Source organism: Rhinatrema bivittatum, unplaced genomic scaffold (assembly GCF_901001135.1).
Source record: "Rhinatrema bivittatum unplaced genomic scaffold, aRhiBiv1.1, whole genome shotgun sequence".
NCBI classification, from domain to species: domain Eukaryota; kingdom Metazoa; phylum Chordata; class Amphibia; order Gymnophiona; family Rhinatrematidae; genus Rhinatrema; species Rhinatrema bivittatum.
In genome coordinates this window covers 1-17315 of record NW_021821241.1, presented here as the reverse complement: position 1 = coordinate 17315, position 17315 = coordinate 1, and the positions used below count along the sequence as shown (strand labels likewise).

The following is a 17315-nucleotide window of genomic DNA, read 5'->3' as shown; positions in this document are numbered from 1 at the left end:
TCCTTTCATATTGAACAGTATGGGTTGAATGCTGAAAGAGGTCCTATGCATAAAAATAGCATAAATGCATGTAAGTATTATGTACCCGTGTATAAATGCATGTAAGTAACATGTACTCATGTACACATGCATGTAAGTATTATGTACCCGTGTATAAATGCATGTAAGTAGCATGTACTCATGTACAAATGCATGTAAGTAGCATGTACTCATGTACAAATGCATGTATTATGTACCCGTGTATAAATGCATGTAAGTATTATGTACTCATGTATAAATGCATGTAAGTAGCATGTACTCGTGTATATGCTATTTATAAATGCCCAGAGTACGCATGTATTTTCAGTTTCACACCTACATTTTACCGGGGGTCTAGGATATTCTGGAATGGGGTTCACGAGTACATGCAGTAACTGCTATTTTAGAAGTGATATACATGCATATATTACTGAGCTTGTTCCTGCACTTTTACACCTGCTAATTGACTTCATCCTGAAGACTGGAGGGTGGCCAGTGGAACCCCAATATTTAAAAAGAGCTCCAGGGGCGATCCGGGAAACTCTAGACCAGTGAACCTGACTTCAGTGCCGGGAAAAATAGTGGAAACTATTCTAAATATCAAAATCACAGAACATATAGAAAGACATGGTTTAATGGAACAAAGTCAGCATGGCTTTACCCAAGGCAAGTCTTGCCTCACAAATCTGCGTCACATTTTTTAAGGGGTTAATAAACATTTGGATAAAGGTGAACTGGTAGATGTAGTGTATTTGGATTTTCAGAAAGCATTTGACAAACTTCTACATGAGAGGCTTCTAGGAAAAGGAAAAGTCAAGGCATAGGTGGCGATGTCCTTTTGTGGATTACAAACTGGTTAAAAGACAGGAAACAGAGAGTAGGATTGAATGGGCAATTTTCCCAGTGGAAAAGGGTAAACAGTGGAGTGCCTCAGGGATCTGTACTTGGACCTGTGCTTTTCAGTATATTTATAAATGATTTAGAAAGGAATACGACGAGTGATGTTATCAAATTTGCGGATGATACAAAATTATTCAGAGTAATTAAATCACAAGCAGATTGTGATACATTACAGGAGGACCTTGCAAGACTGGAAGATTGGGTATCCAAATGGCAGATGAAATTTAATGTGGATAAATGCAAGGTGTTGCATATAGGGAAAAATAACCCTTGCTGTAGTTACACGATGTTAGGTTCCATATTAGGTGCTACCACCCAGGAAAAAGATCTAGGCATCATAGTGGATAATATTTTAAAATCGTCAGCTCAGTGTGCTGCAGCAGTCAAAAAAGCAAACATAATGTTAGGAATTAGGAAGGGAATGGTTAATAAAATGGAAAATGTCATAATGCCTCTGTATCGCTCCATGGTGAGACCGCACCTTGAATACTGTGTACAATTATGGTCGCCGCATCTCAAAAAAAGATATAATTGCAATGGAGAAGGTACAGAGAAGGGCTACCAAAATGATAAAGGGGATGGAACAGCTCCCCTATGAGGAAAGACTAAAGAGGTTAGGGCTGTTCAGCTTGAAGAAGAGACAGCTGAGGGGGGATATGATAGAGGTGTTTAAAATCATGAGAGGTCTAGAACGGGTAGATGTGAATCGGTTATTTACTCTTTCAGATAATAGAAAGACTAGGGGGCAGTCCATGAAGTTAGCATGGGGCACATTTAAAACTAATCGGAGAAAGTTCTTTTTTACTCAATGCACAATTAAACTCTGGAATTTGTTGCCAGAGGATGTGGTTAGTGCAGTTAGTATAGCTGTGTTTAAAAAAGGATTGGATAAGTTCTTGGAGGAGAAGTCCATTACCTGCTATTAAGTTCACTTAGAGAATAGCCATTGCCATTAGCAATGGTAACATGGAATAGACTTAGTTTTTGGGTACTTGCCAGGTTCTTATGGCCTGGATTGGCCACTGTTGGAAACAGGATGCTGGGCTTGATGGACCCTTGGTCTGACCCAGTATGGCATGTTCTTATGTTCTTATGAAAATCTTATTTCTTCACCCTCTCAGTCAGAAGGGCTTTTCCTGGTGTGGAAGTAAAGAGTGAAGAGATTTCTGGACTTCCGGTTGTGAGCCTGTCTTTGTGAGGTTTCACCCAGCCTTGGAGAGAAGCCCTCTCTAGGGGTGGAAGGACTTTGGCTCTGCCTGCCTTCTCAGCAGCCAAGTGGGCCCTGCAGGATTTTGAAGAGAGCTTTGGGCCTGGGAAGAGATTCTCAAGATTCTGGATACTTTGAGAAGCTGTTTTCTCTCTTTTCCCAAAGCAAGGAAGGACACTGGTTCAGACTGAGGATGGACAAGGAGACAGCGGCGTTAGGGGTGGTAATTCTACTTATGATGATGATGATGATGGTGGCTGCTTTTCTTGAAACTTCAGAAAACTCCTTTTTCATTTTGAACCCCACTCTGCTGTCTCTGCCTGAGTTTTTGGTGGGTCTGGAGGATAAGAGAGACAGAGAGAGCTCATCCTCAGTGAGTACCTTGGGGAAGCTGAAGGGTGGAGAGACTGCGTGAAAATGCTACTGGCACAGAGGGCCCTCGAGGTTTAACCTCCCCCCTGCCACGCAGGACCTGGCCTCCCTGTAGTGATTGTGGAGTGTGAACCTGGGAAATGTGGAGTGTGGACCTGGGAATTGCTGTGTTAGAGATTTTAGAACCAAGAGGGCTTATATGTGCATAAAATATATACCTGTATGTATATAATATATACCTGTATGTATATAATATATACCTGTATGTTTATCAAAAGGGCAGAGAAAGTATGCGTTTTCTTGAATGGGGAGTATAAGCACTTACTGAAACATGCACATGTCCTTTTGGAACAGAAATCTGTGGTATTTTATAACCTCCAGCTCCTGCCTCACAGTTCATAAAATTAGCATTAATCTCTCCGCACCACCACCATGCACAAATGCTGAACTGCAGATAGGTCTGAAAGCTGGGAGCTAGCGGGCGGATTTTAAAAGCCCTGCTTGCATAAATCCGCCCGGATTTACGTGAGCAGGGCCGGCTACGCGCGTATCTTCTAAAATCCAGCGTACTTTTGTTTGCGCCTGGTGCGCAAACAAAAGTACGCGAACGCGCTTTTTAAAAAAATCTACCCCTAAGTGTGTAACATTGTTAGACTCCTCTCTTATTAACCACGTTGTTGTATTCCCATTCTCCGGGGACCTGCCCTTCAGGATACGTTTTCTGTCACCCTCCTTGCTTCCACCAATCCGTATACGGTCTGTGTAACCTGGTTCCAGATCGACCCTGATCCATGCTTTACAGGCATGAGATTCCCCTCCATCACAAGAGTGGAGCTTTGAGGAGAGAAATCTCTTACGCAGATTCACCGGAGTCAGGCAGACGGAGGGCTGAGAGAGCCGAGTTCCCCTGATAAGACTGCTTTAGTATTATGGTTTGTCTGGCAGTTTCCACCTGTTCCTTTGCGTTTCCAGCTCAATCCAGGCTGTTTTCTGGACTGGAAGCTCATGTGCTGCTGGTGCAGGGAGTGCCTGACCCGTGGGCGGGACAGCAGAGCAGCAGTATAAGAGCTGCCTCTGGACAGCTTCCACTGTTTGTGTGCCAGACACTGAGTGCTAGGGCTGAGCCCAAGAGTCTGGGAACCAGGACACGGAGCTTCCTAGCATTAGGAAAATGCGTGAAATTGTCCACCTTCAGATTGGCCAATGTGGTAACCAAATTGGGGCCAAGGTGAGCAGGACTTCCAAACTTTTTTTCTGACTGCTAACGATGTGTGTGCAATGCTGTAGATGTAGGGTACCACATCTATAACTTGGTAGACTCACATCAACCCAGATGCATTTAGTTCCAGAATAAACATGCAGATTTTTTTATTACATATTTGAAGGATGTACTTGTGGAAAGAAAGCAATGCAGCTACTAATTTAATTTAGCTTTTTAAAAAGCTTTAATGTTTGATTAGGGATGAGCAATATTTAAATGGAGCTGTCATGCTATGTGTGTCTATGGGAAACAGGCTTGTTACATCCTAGCAAATACTTTCTCAGTCAAAGGTTCAGGAGCTTGCAGAGCATTACCAATGCTCATTTTGACTGCACTGACCTGCACTGGACTTCTCCTAAATCTCTTTACCGTGCGATAACTTCAATTTGTAGTCTTTATGCTCTGCTGCAAGTCAGTGTCAAAAAGCTGTTTTCAGAGCTATTGGATACAACTGAACGACAGCTAAAAATATCAAATGTGAAAATGCGACGGTGGCTCAAACTTAAAATTTAAAGGGACTGGTAGTGTGCAGCCGAGGGTGTGACAGCTTCACGATGATGCTTGTGTGCTGCTAAGATAAGAGGACGGAGGCCTGGGAGCTGAGATAGTGGCTTGGTGTGTTTTAATACTTTGCATCATCTGTCCCCAGAAATAACAAATAATGGCTCTGAATATATTTGGGCCTTTAAATGGGGCCATGCTACAGGTTTTTCTTTCCCTCTTCACATAGCTCAAGATGAGACAAGTTCAAAACGTTTTCTATTTAAGTAGCTCAAGAACTCTTAAGAATGCAGTCAGTGGAAAATATTTATTTTATCTTCTTACCCCTGGGATTCATAAGACTGATACAGGGCAAAACATGGAACAGTATCTTAGACTGCTGTGGCTGTATATTTATTTAGAGGTAATTTAAAACAGATCTTGTAATATGTATCAGGTTGTACCAGGAAAACAGGGAGGTGGTTTGAGCGGTGGGACTTGCTGGTTCAGGGCGGGTGGGCACGTAAGTCATCCTCGCACACCGCCAGCCAGCTCCGTGCTGTTCCAGTCCTGGGTGCACTCCATGGCATGCATGGGCTTGCAGGTCTGAATTTTCCTTCTCGCGTGCCGCTGGGAAAATGGGAGCCAGGCGTGCACACGGAAACCCCATGAGGGCACAGGCAGGCCTGCATTTCGGGATGACCAAAATATGCAAATGAACATGCTAACACGACCAAATGCTCGCAAATACATCTGATGAATGTGGATGTCCTGCAGACTCGTGAGGAGCGGAATTAAATCTGAGGTAATAGCATTCGGTGCACGGGCAAGTCACTGAGATCACTTTCAAGACGGTCAAACAAAAAACGCAGGGCACCCTGGCGGGGAGAGCCAGCGTGATGAGTTATTCTTTCCTAGCACCTCACACTGGGTAAGTAACGACTGAAAAGGGCCAGCGTGGAACAGGTCTACAATTCACTTTGCCTTAATGACTCCCAAGATCTCCTCTGTGTTCTCTCTCCAGTTCTGGGACGTGATAAGTGATGAACACGGGATTGATGCGACTGGAAACTACAAGGGAGATTCCGACTTGCAGCTCGAGAGAATCAATGTCTACTTCAACGAAGCTTATTGTAAGTTGTTTTGTTTTTTAAAATGAATTTGAAGAACTGGCAGTGCACCCAGATACAGAGCTAAATAGTTACACGCTGGGCACAGCCAGGGCTTCAGGCCTTCAAGGTCAACCTTGTTCCAGCTTTTCAGAGGGAGAAGCTCAGCTAATAAAGAGATGCAGTCCTGACCCGAGGAATAAGATCGGAACGAGGCACGGTCAGCCCCAAGTTGGTCATTTCAGCTCTTTTTATTAAGGAGGGTGGGGGCAGGGTTTTTTTGGTTCATTTAATTTTATTTTTTTCGCTTCATTTGCCAAACCCAAATAAACATTGAACAGAATAAAACTTACAAAAATACAATAAAACCCCCAAACTGATGTAAAAAAAACAAACAAACCCAGGCCTCCTATGGCCCTGAAAAGCCGCTCCCACCCTACAAAACGTGAACGCAGAGCTCGGGCCTTCCCGTCCCTCCCTCCTGTTTAAATCTGCTTCCCCCATGGTCTCCCACTTACTCCTCTTCTGGATCCTGAGTGCTGAAGGGTAGGGGCAATGCCCATTCGCTTCTGCCTGGGTCCTGGAGCTTGAAAAAATGGCGCAGTGGGGAAATCCACGTCGCATTAATCTGCATAAAAATGAAAGATTCCTCATCGGTTCCTATTATAGCCTAATAACATTAGAGACGTCGGGAAAAGCTGATCATACATGTGTGTGTGGCAGAGCGCTCCGAATCAGCGCCTCCACATGCGTCACCATCCATCGGATGGAGCCATTTTTAAAGTTCCGGGACCTGGGTGGGGGCGAGTGGGCACCCAGGAAAGGGGCAAGCAAAGGGCGGGAGCTCCTCAGCTCACTTAAGCAGGGGGATGGGCGCGGGTAGGCTCTGGAAGGCCCCCCAATGAATTGGGAATGGGGCGGGGTGGTCGCAGGGACCTGGTGTGGCTTGGGCCTCAGATTCACGTTTTGCAGGGTGGGAGGGCATTTCCAGGGCTGCAGGAAGCCTTTTTCTTTTTAAATTTATACCACAAACACAAAAATACATGAACTTTTCCAGGTAGTTTTATTCTTTGTATTTTTTGTATTAATCTCAAACAAATGCACATCCCTAATTGAAACCAGTCCTTGGATCTCTAAAGAACCAGCAATCCCATTCACCCCAGGGGTGTACCTGTGGGTGGGCCCGAGCCCCCTGATTTAGCTCAGGCCCCCTCCCCCAGCAGCAGACCCGGGTCACATCTGAGTCATCCCTTAAAAGTGCAACAGTTAGAGGGCCTGCAGGCACTGGGATCCGTGGCTTTAAGGCTAACTTGAAGAGGGAAACACCGCTGCCCTGTAAGGTTCCCAGGCCTTCAAAGTCTTTCTGCTTACTTTTGGCAGGAAATTATTTATCCTTCCTCCTCTCAGCACTTTAAAATGTAAGGAATGCCTGGCCTGGGTGGAAGCCTATTCACATAATTGTTCTTAAGTATCTCGTATTAAGGGAGAGTGAGACAAGAGAGCCAGCCAGGGAAAGGGAAAAGTAAGAAGACACAAGACACAGACTGTTGCCAGAAATGAAAGGGTTTCCTGCCACCGCTGTGCAGAGCCAAATAAGATGGGGTAAAAGAACAAGGGTGGGGGTGGAGTGGGGCAGGAAGCTAGAACAGGGTCCACCCATATTCAGATTCAGTTCTGGCTCCACCCCTGCCTCTATCAGCTCCTCCAATGTAACTTTCAAGATGCTGATGGCGGGGCTGGCCGGGCGTCAGCAGCACCCTGGGGGCACAAGGGTCCGGCTTTGGCTCCTGGGATCTTGATCCTCAGGCCAGAAGGGCTCGGGAACATCTTGGAGGGAGCACTCACGGTCCCAGGCAGGGAGGGGAGACCTCCATCTAGCGACAGTGCTGAGTGATGGGTGCGGTCCCTAGCTGTACTGGGGGGGTGGGGCCAGAATAGGAGGACAAAGAGGGAGAGACGATACAGATGGAGAACATCTGGGTTGTGGTGGTGCTGTGACCTCTGTTGGGGCTGTATCTGTCTGAAATGGAAATCCAAAGGAGCAGGAGGAAGCTGCTGTCCCTCCCTCCCCCCCGAAAAGGCAGGTACTGTGGTCTCTCGTCCGTGAACCAAGAATGAAATAATCCTTTATACAACCAAACACGTGGGGGATAAGCCTGTGCCAATTTACTATTCACATTTATGGAAAGGAGAAGCAGAAAGCAGAGCTGATGATGGAGAAGCATTTGCCTTTTGTATCACTTATGGTTGCTCTATTTGTTTCTCATCTGACGGGGACTCTGATACCCCATGGCCCCTTCTCCTTCTGCCAGGGATGTGCAACGGGCCCAGCTTGCTGTCCTGGGGTACATGAGGGCATGCAGACCATTTTTCCTGGCTAGGTCACAGCATCTTAAAATCAATATGTGTGCACGAGTCAAGGAGCAGGGGTGCTGGGTCGCCTTAGGACTCCTTGAAGCTGCACAGAGGCACATTCAGCAGGAACCGAGCAGAAACTCAGGGAAGAAAGCAGTTAAAGACAGGGCTGGGACAGCAGCCTAAGGGTTGGTTTTTTCAAAACTGCCTTCATTTTTCCACTGCCACTCTTTTAAAATGTGTTTCTTTGAGAGCATAGTATCTTTCTCATTTGAATGACATTGGTCCACTTTATCTGCTCCTAAATTACTGTTAACTTCTTCAGAGGCAAAATCCAGGGCAGGACCCCAATTGTGATATAACTGCACAGAAATTAACATTTTATAGAATATCCATAAAACTAATATCACTTATGAGTTATTAATGCCAGACTAAGGCAGCAGCTCATTGACCTTTCTTCTGCTTCTTTGAAATGAGTGCCAAGAAATCTCTGCGATATCGAGTTGTTTAGAAGACCTGATTTTAAACATTGAATACGAGGCCAGATAAGAACAGTAGGGTCCATCTACGCTGCCGATATTTCTTCATCTTCCTGCTCCAGGGTAGGCCGCAGATTGAAGCTGATAGATTTCCTTTTTTCTGCAGCTCACAAGTATGTGCCTCGAGCTGTCCTGATCGATCTGGAGCCAGGGACTATGGACAGCCTCCGATCCAGTAAAATAGGTCCCCTCTTCCGCCCCTGACAACTTTATTCATGGTAAGTCAGCAACTGCATTAAAAACATGAGCACCACCTTTACTGTTTAATGGAAGACCCGTATTTCTCTAGCTCCTGTTTGTGCTGTTTAATAGTTCTACATGTTTTAATCAGTTCACACAATACATACAGGATGGCTGTTGCGAGTTGGTTCTACATCAGACACTTTGGCTTTGAGGCTTCATTCTTCACCAGATGCTGAGCGTGTAAAGCACAAACCAACCTCTGCCACTGCTCCTCAAGCTGCCTGGTCCATGCTGGATGTGATAAAAAGTGGGCGGCCTAGCCCAGCCTGCTGCCTGTGGTCCCCGCTCCCTGCCTCTCAGATTTTCGGGCTGCTCCATGCATGTTTACACGGGGAGGGTCATTTTCAAGTCACTTCCACAGGTGGCACAGCAGTTTACCCAAGGCAATGCCCTCTTACAAAACTGCCCGGGAGGTGGGTAAACCTGCAAAAGCAGTCCCAGGGCAGGCCTTGCCCTTACGTGCAGAGTTTGCATTGTTCAAAAGTACAAGTGTATTTTTCTCCAAAACAACCGTGGGCACATATTAGCAAACGTAAAAACATGGGGGTAGTTTTGGTGAGATCGTTTTCAAAGGGAAAATATAGTCCCCCCGAGGACAGGCTTGGGGGCACCACACTAGTTGATCCTGGTGAAGATGTGAAATTATTAAACGAGTGAACAGCGAACCATTAATGTGTGCTTATCCTTCTCTCTCTCCCCTCCGGCTTGTTTCCCCGTCACTATCAGGGCAGCTTGCTTGGGGCAGGATGAGTTTGCAGATCCCAGCAAGGTTAGAGCTCTCATGAGGGGGACTGCAGGCCTCCGCTTCCTGCAGAGAAAGCCTGCCATCCCATTGATAAGACAGAGACTCCTCTCAATTCCCTGTCCTGGGGGCCCCTCCCCCGCCAGCTGGCTTTCTTGTAACTTAAGTTATGCAAAACTGACCTCCTTCATAAATCAAGCTTATACATCTCATGATTCTCTAGTGCTGGCGGTCAGAGAGATATCAACAGAACCGAGGCGGTTCAGAGAAGGGTTAGTGAAATGGGGTGGAGCCTTAGGACTTGATACTTAAGGATCTAAATGTCTACATCCTTGGAGGAGAGGGGAGAGAGACAGGAAATATGATAAAGGCATTTAAATACTTCAAAGATATTAATAATGCACAAGAGTAAACCTGTTTTATTTTTTCAGTGGAAAGTTCCAGAACAAGAGATCATGCTATGAAGGTCAAAGGGAGCAGACTCATAAGTGATCTCAGAAAATATTAATACCAAAAAAAAAAAAGGGGGGGGGGAGGGGGAAATTTGTGAAACAACCTTCTTATGGGGGCAAAACCAGCAACATGAAAAGCTGGGATGAAAAGCTGCTTAGTCTGGTTGATGCCGCTTCACCAGGTCCTTGCTGGATAGATAACAGCTTCTGCCTTTCCATCCATTTCATCACTGCATGTCAGCAACTTATTCCAGGGCATTCTGCAGAGGAGGTCAGACCATGGCGGTTGTTATCGGCTGAAATATCATAAGGCAGATGAGCAGGGATGGTGCAAACCTTACAGGCTGGCACCCATCCCCACTTCCCACACACAATTAAAAACTATGCACTTATAACAACAAATTTCACATGAGTATGTTATATTTACATGTATTTCTGTAATACCAATCAGAAGGGACACTTGGAACCCCTATGGTATTAGGTCTGTTGTAACGTGTTGGCCCTCAGAAAGCCATGAGTAAATTGAATTACAATTAGAATATAGCAAGCCTCCCAAAACAGCACTAACTGCTAGCCCTCAAACAGTAACAATCCTACCTCTGAAAAGGCAACACTGCACATTATAAGACCAGGCCCTAAAACATTCATACAGTTCCTGTTACGACTACCGAACAAGCCAGGCTGCTATAGATCCCTAAACAGAAACTGCATGCTGGCAGAACACCTCATCTTGATCGTATGTGCTGAACACAGACAGACCCTCAGCAAAGAGAGACCATAAAGTAGAAAAAGACATATGCACACACAAAAAAAAAAAAAGGAAGTTGCGACAAGCCAGGCTCTGTATGCAGTGCAACTAGGCAAAAAAGAAACATCACCATCCCAAATAAAATATCAAACATAAATGAAGAAATATAAAACAATCATAATAGTAAAACCATACTACTTTCAAAACAACTGACAAACAGAATAACATTCATTAATTAAAAATATACAAATGTTTAAAAGTGTTCTGAACACCACTAAATATGTCAAAACAGCAGCTCCTTCCAGCCATAGTAACTAGGCCTCTTTCTTCTTGGGTGTAGGCCCAGGCAACAGCCTTTCTTTTCTGGCCTCCATGGGCAGGAAGAAGGAGGGCCAATCACAGCAGTCTTGGCATCAGGAAAAGGCCAGAATGCTGTTGCCTAAGACAACATCTGAGAAGGGCCCTTGAAAGCAGATCTCTTCATTTCCTAATTGTTTCTTTTGTCACATCTTCTTTTGCTGTTGTGTTTTGTGTTCATGGATCAATGTTAGCATAATGTCGGTACAAAAGTAGTCGTGAGGAGATTGACTTTGGTACCTGTGGATCTATTTTGTGTGTTGGAGTAAGGGTGCCATCTATCCTAAAATTTCATTTGCTTTTCTGTTATGGTCGCTCCAAGATACTTAAATTATTACATTCAAATCATCCTTTTTCCATTCTCTTTTACTGTGGATATCCCAAAAAATGGACCAACTTCTTAAGACAGATTTTTTCACTTTGTCATAAGCAGATCCTCAAGGAGATCTTGCTTTAATAAAGATAAAAGCCATTTTTCTTTCTTTTCCCCACTGTTCTGAAGATAGTACCTTTATGGATGCCTTTCTCTGTTTCTACAACAGGTAACTCAGGTGCTGGCAATAACTGGGCTAAGGGTCACTATACGGAAGGAGCCGAACTAGTAGAATCTGTGCTGGACGTTGTGAGGAACGAAAGTGAGAGCTGCGACTGTCTCCAGGGCTTTCAGCTTGTCCATTCCCTAGGAGGGGGAACGGGCTCAGGCATGGGAACCCTCCTTATCAACAAAATCCGGGAAGAATACCCCGACCGAATCATGAACACCTTCAGCATTATGCCTTCCCCCAAGGTCTCGGACACGGTTGTAGAACCGTACAACGCCATTCTGTCCATCCATCAGCTCATCGAGAATACGGATGAAACCTTCTGCATCGACAACGAAGCACTGTACGACATCTGCTTCCGAACCTTAAAGATGACCAACCCCACCTATGGCGACCTCAACCATTTAGTGTCCATGACAATGAGTGGTGTTACCACCTCGTTGCGTTTCCCTGGCCAACTGAATGCGGACCTGAGGAAGCTGGCTGTAAATATGGTGCCTTTCCCTCGCTTACACTTCTTCATGCCTGGCTTCGCCCCTCTGACATCCCGGGGCAGTCAGCAGTACAGGGCCCTCACCGTTCCAGAGCTCACACAGCAAATGTTCGATGCTCGCAACATGATGACGGCCTGTGACCCTCACCATGGGCGCTACCTGACTGTGGCAGGCATCTTCAGAGGCCGGATGTCCACAAAAGAAGTAGACGAGCAGATGTTGGCTGTTCAGACCAAGAACAGCGCATACTTTGTGGAGTGGATCCCCAACAACGTCAAGGTGGCAGTCTGCGACATCCCACCCCGGGGCCTCAAGTTGGCCTCGACCTTCATAGGCAACAACACAGCCATCCAAGAGATCTTCCCGCCGAATTGCTGATCAGTTTCGGCCATGTTCCGGAGAAAAGCTTTTCTGCACTGGTACACTGGGGAGGGAATGGATGAGATGGAGTTCACTGAAGCAGAAGGTAACACCAATGACTTGGTGTCGGAGTACCAGCAGTATCAGGATGCGACTGCAGAACTAGAAGGATATTACGAGGAAGAGGACGAGAAGGAAACCAAGTACCACGTGGCAGAAATAGTGGAAAAGGCATTTTAATTTCCTAGAAGGCAGCATTTTTATGCCATGCCTTGGGAAAACATTTCATGCAACTCTTTAGGATTACTGCTTAAATCAGTGACTTTAATAAAAAAAAAAAAATCCAGTATTACAGTACAATTCTATCATTGGCACAGCGAGGGTGCAGTCTGTATCATTCTGCCGCTCGTACCCACTTTGTAAATGAATATCTCTCCCCATCCCCTGACGTAAGATAGAGAGCTTAAGAATTACTTCAGCATTGCATTTCAGAGCTTTGGGTTTACCTTGACAAATAAACGTCTGCACCAAGTTGGAAGAAGCTGTGTGATAAGTTAGGAAGCTTTATATGTCCAACATGCTGGGACAGGAGATGCTATTGATCCTTAGTGAAAGGCAATAGAGTCCCAGCCTTTCTGCACCAATGACCTCATTTTACAGATTTTGCAAATAATGTCTGATGCTCATAAAGTAGTGTTAGTAGAATCAATTACCCCTTTCTCTGCAGTAGCCTTAAAGAGTAATCTTAAAGCCATTTTAGTGGGCAAAACAGGGCTTTTTGAGAAGGTAGAAGTACACATGTAGGGCCTCAATGGGCTATGTATACCGGCAGGGGGAGAGGCGTTCCTGGGGGTGGGATTTGGATCACCTACTTTTGCATTTTAAAAATTACACATGTAGCTTTTGCCAGAAAAGGTATCTGCACTAATTAGGAGGTGCAGATATGAGCAGGTCCGTTTCAGGGGATCATTGTCAAAGTACACCCATGCTTTTGACTCTGCACTTATGCAGTCGTATGTTCCCCTAAATTGATTCCATAGTTAAAGTCCTGCACTGCTGTTTTACCAAACTTGGGATTTTATTAGAAATGTCATTTGATATTGTGACTTCGTGATGATCAGTCAACATAATTAATGAATAGCAGCAGAGTCCATCTCAAACTGTCTATTCTTTATACTACAAGTGTTTTCTGGATTATTTCTCAGAAATGTTTAAAAGATTAAACTAAGTAGTCTGCTGCCCATAAACATCCCGTAACTCCTGTGTTCCTAGATTCTCTTCTGCCTCGGCCTACTCACTGTACGCAGGGTCCTGCTGGAGAAGGTGGTGACTGCTAAAATGAAATGTCCACCTCCTTTCTTGTTCCAGAAACTTAAGATCTTCACGCTGCAACGTTCACTGATTCCGCGGCAGGCTGTATGAGGTCTGTTATGCAATATATAGCACAGACCTTTACATGGGCCAGCAGAAATGTGTTAAAGAGGAAGTAGCACAGACGAGGTTTCCCTCACTTTGAGAGATTAGAAATGGCTCCCCCCAGACTTTCTCCCACTATATTTTCATCCTCTATTAAAATCATGGTTGGACCCACTGTCAAGGGCTCTTTACTTCCCCAGGGCAGAGTTGCTAATGGGCTCCCTAGGAGAGGGTCATAGTGCCGGAGGACAGTGCAGTGTTGTCAACCAAACGGCATTTTGCAGTACTGGCACCACAGCCAGAAAATCCACATTACATCTTCTCATAAGGGCAATGTGCTTGGTTGACAATAAGTAAAAAGCCTTGTACAATAGCACAGGATATTTCAACTCCAATCATCCATTTTTGTAACTTCAGCTTTTTATTATTATAAATTATTGCATCAAAGCAACTGGCACCAGTTCGTGATTTCCTTGTCCCTGACACACTGCAATGGATGATGGGATCTGGAGCTGCTGGATGGCAATGCTCCTTGTCCCTTGTCACTGAACTTACATTGTTTTGTCAAACAAACCATCAGACATTATACAAAGAAATACCCAAGCACTCTGGAGAGGTACTGCTCTTCCTTGCTGTGGCTGGTGGTTGATAGTACTTCACCTTTAAAATGATTTCTCGCACTAGTAGAGGCAAGAAGAGCTTTCCCTGGTTTCTGAACAGGGTAGGAGACTTCTGGATTATGAAGATGCCAAAGGCTGCGCTCTTTGGAACTCAATCCACTTCTGTAGATCTGTGTCTGATTAGCCCATGCCTCAGGGCAGAGCAACGACAGGGTGGAAGAGAAGTCAGCAACACTACAGAATCAACTTTAATGCACAATCCACGTGGATGGTGCTATCGGCCTGGGCTTTTTTAAACAAAAATATATTACGGAGGTTATCAGAGAAAAGGTGGTTTTTTTTTTCCTAGTTATTTTGTAAATAGTATAACCACTCTCTCTTTGTAATTGTGCTTGATGTTAAACTATTAAAATTAGTTATGTAACAAACCTATGCTTTCCAATTCAGGACCCCTGCTCTACTGCTAAACACTAGCACTTTTTGTTTTGGCAATTTGTTAACTGCATTTTATTGTATATCAAAATTTTCTTTTGTTCCTGAATTAAAAATAGTTCAAATTGGTTCTTCTCACTTTTTTCTCTTCTTGCCAAAGCTTCCTCATTGATTCACGGGTCTGCCAAGCGATGCTGAAAGCTTTGGCAGAGTTCCCTTTCTTATAGACACTGTGCTGAGACTTTGCACTGAAGATGCCTCTAAAATTTACAAATGCAAAAGACAATTTAACACACAATAAACAAAGAATATTAATTTTCAGAGTTGCCAGCAGGCTGCATGAGCTCCATGGTGCTTGTCATTCCGTTGAAGGAACAGGATTGAGAGTCTTCCATTACAGCCAAGATTTTTTGCAATAACTAACTTTAGTGACTCAGCTTATATTCCCATATACAAATTAGAAAGGGTTACATCTTTCTTCACCACTTGCCTTGCAAGAATCATGAGGCATTTCCAAAGAATAGTTCAGCTGTAGTAAAAAGAAGCTGGCACTGCTGCTCTTAGGCTGGTTCTAGCCACTGTGGCAGTTAGCCTTGCTGCCCACTTAGATGTATATAAGACCCAGTGATATAGTCTGGAGCCAGGGAGAGGCATACAGAGCACCTGCTCTTCTTCCTCATCTCTATTATGGATACAACCAAAGGATAAAAGGTTATCATTCAACAGCAGAACCAAGACAGCCCAAGTGAGTGCATCGTGTGAAGAATGAAAAAATGTAACCAATGCAAATGCCCAACATTAGCAAGTCGGTGATGTACATAGATCTCAGCAGCCCCTTACACAGGAGATGCAGGCTCATGTTTTCAGTGATAGATGGCCAGAAGGGCTTGCATGTTCTACCAACTTGTTTACATCAGTGAATAGCTCCAATCAGCAGTAACAAATGAACTTAATACTAAGACATGTGCCAAGGATAGGCCTAGCAACCCAATGTTCTAGATCAATGGTTCCCAAAACTGTCCAGGAGGACCCTCACTCAGACAGGTTTTCAGGATATCCACAATGAATTTGCATTCAATAGAGGCAGTGCATGCAAATTCATCTCATGCACCTTACGGATATTTTGAAAACCCAAGTGGCTGGAGACCTTCCAGCACAGGCTTTGGAACCACTGACCTAGATTTTGAATTAGCTTAGTTGTGAATAGTATGAAAAAGCACCAACACAAAGCTTAAGACCACATATTGGCAGAAGTGGTTACATAATTTTTCCTCCCAATAAAGTAGCTCATATGGTTATTGAAACCAGAACATATTTCACAACCATATTTATTTAGAAGCTTGGTTTATAATAATTTGCATATATGAAAGGCTTATTTTCAACACCACAAAAGAAAAAAAACAAAAAAAACTACATGGCTGATCTTCTTATCCAAATTCAAGGATCTTCAGGGTACTGGTACACAGAGGTTTTGAACAGTGGCCATAGGTCAAAATCTGAGGAGTGAAACAAATAAGGGACAACCATATGAACACTTTACTTATGCTCTATGGAAACATCAATGCTTCAATTTAGATTTTAGCTCTAAAATGCACATTAAAACAGCAACTTTCCCACCCCACCCCAAGTTTAATCATTCCATTAAATTTCAGCAGTTCACATTAAAACTGGACGAAGTGCAGCTAATGTCCACAGTTTAAAATAGTTGATAATGGTTCCCTATTGCAAGTGAGCATAGGGCTTATAAGTCGTAAACATTGGAGGGCGAGAAAACTATGGTAGTCAAGCAAGAGAAAAAAAGGCGTATAGTTTGATCTATAAAACTACAACACAGTGCTGTCATAAAGCAAATCAGTCTAGGATAAAACTGAAAACTAATAAGTCTACTTTGTAGGTAAAAGGCATCCAAGCACTAAGCAAACAGACAGTGGGAAGTAAATTTGGTGGCCATGTACCAAGAGATCAAGCATGCCTTAAAATTAGTATGTGTAGCATTGACAATTTTCAACTTTCTTCATAAGATGTGAACTATTCGCTCACATTCCAGTACAAAATAATGCCCATCAAGGCGCACCCATAAACACAGTAAACAAACATGTAAAACCAGATTGTGCATCGATTACAGTTGTACATTATTTAAGACATCTTTCCCCCAGCTTCATACATGGAGAGGCTGCTTTAAAAAGCTATTGGGTGAGTGCTACAGCCATCAGGTTACTTATTTAACCTGCTAACAGAATCTGGGAGTTGCTGGATGTACAACACATTCATATTATGAGGATTGGCAAGGCTAAATTTATGACTGATTCATAAAGGTACAGAATCATTCAACAGCCTGCAAGCTTATTTCTTCCATCAATCACCTCTGATATATCCTATCCCAAGGCAGGTAAAGAGAAAACTGTCCTTTAACAGCAGACAAATGTTTTTACATTTCCAGTAGCATTTAGGAGAGAAACCAGTGTGTCTAGTGATGCTCTTTAAATAGCTGAACTGCATCCCTTAAAATGACTCTGTCCGAGACAAGGACCTTACAGGTGAGTGACATGAACTATGACTATAAGATTTGCGTCTTTATTGTGTTTCTAAAGCAAGGCATTACCTAGACGTTGTCCTTTTTTGGTTTTACTGTTTTAACATTAGCTACAGCTGCTTTGTCAGCTTCCAC

The 17315-nt window shown here is 44.0% G+C and overlaps 1 protein-coding gene and 1 long non-coding RNA gene across 2 annotated transcripts; one reads left to right on the top strand and one right to left on the bottom strand.

Annotated features, from left to right (window-relative positions):
- Positions 1 to 3576: 3576 nt before the first annotated feature.
- LOC115082539 (tubulin beta-6 chain-like) lies at positions 3577 to 14776 on the top strand. Its single transcript, XM_029586765.1, is given in 5 exon segments — positions 3577 to 3725; positions 5263 to 5371; positions 8348 to 8439; positions 8441 to 8459; positions 11326 to 14776. Coding segments are annotated over 5 exon segments (1371 nt in total). The 5' UTR covers positions 3577 to 3668; the 3' UTR covers positions 12420 to 14776.
- A 1181-nt stretch (positions 14777 to 15957) lies between these two features.
- On the bottom strand, positions 15958 to 17315 carry LOC115082538. The gene is made up of 2 exons (XR_003854191.1): positions 17250 to 17315; positions 15958 to 16143 (listed from the first exon to the last, which is right to left on the bottom strand). It is a non-coding gene; the product is annotated as an uncharacterized LOC115082538 (long non-coding RNA).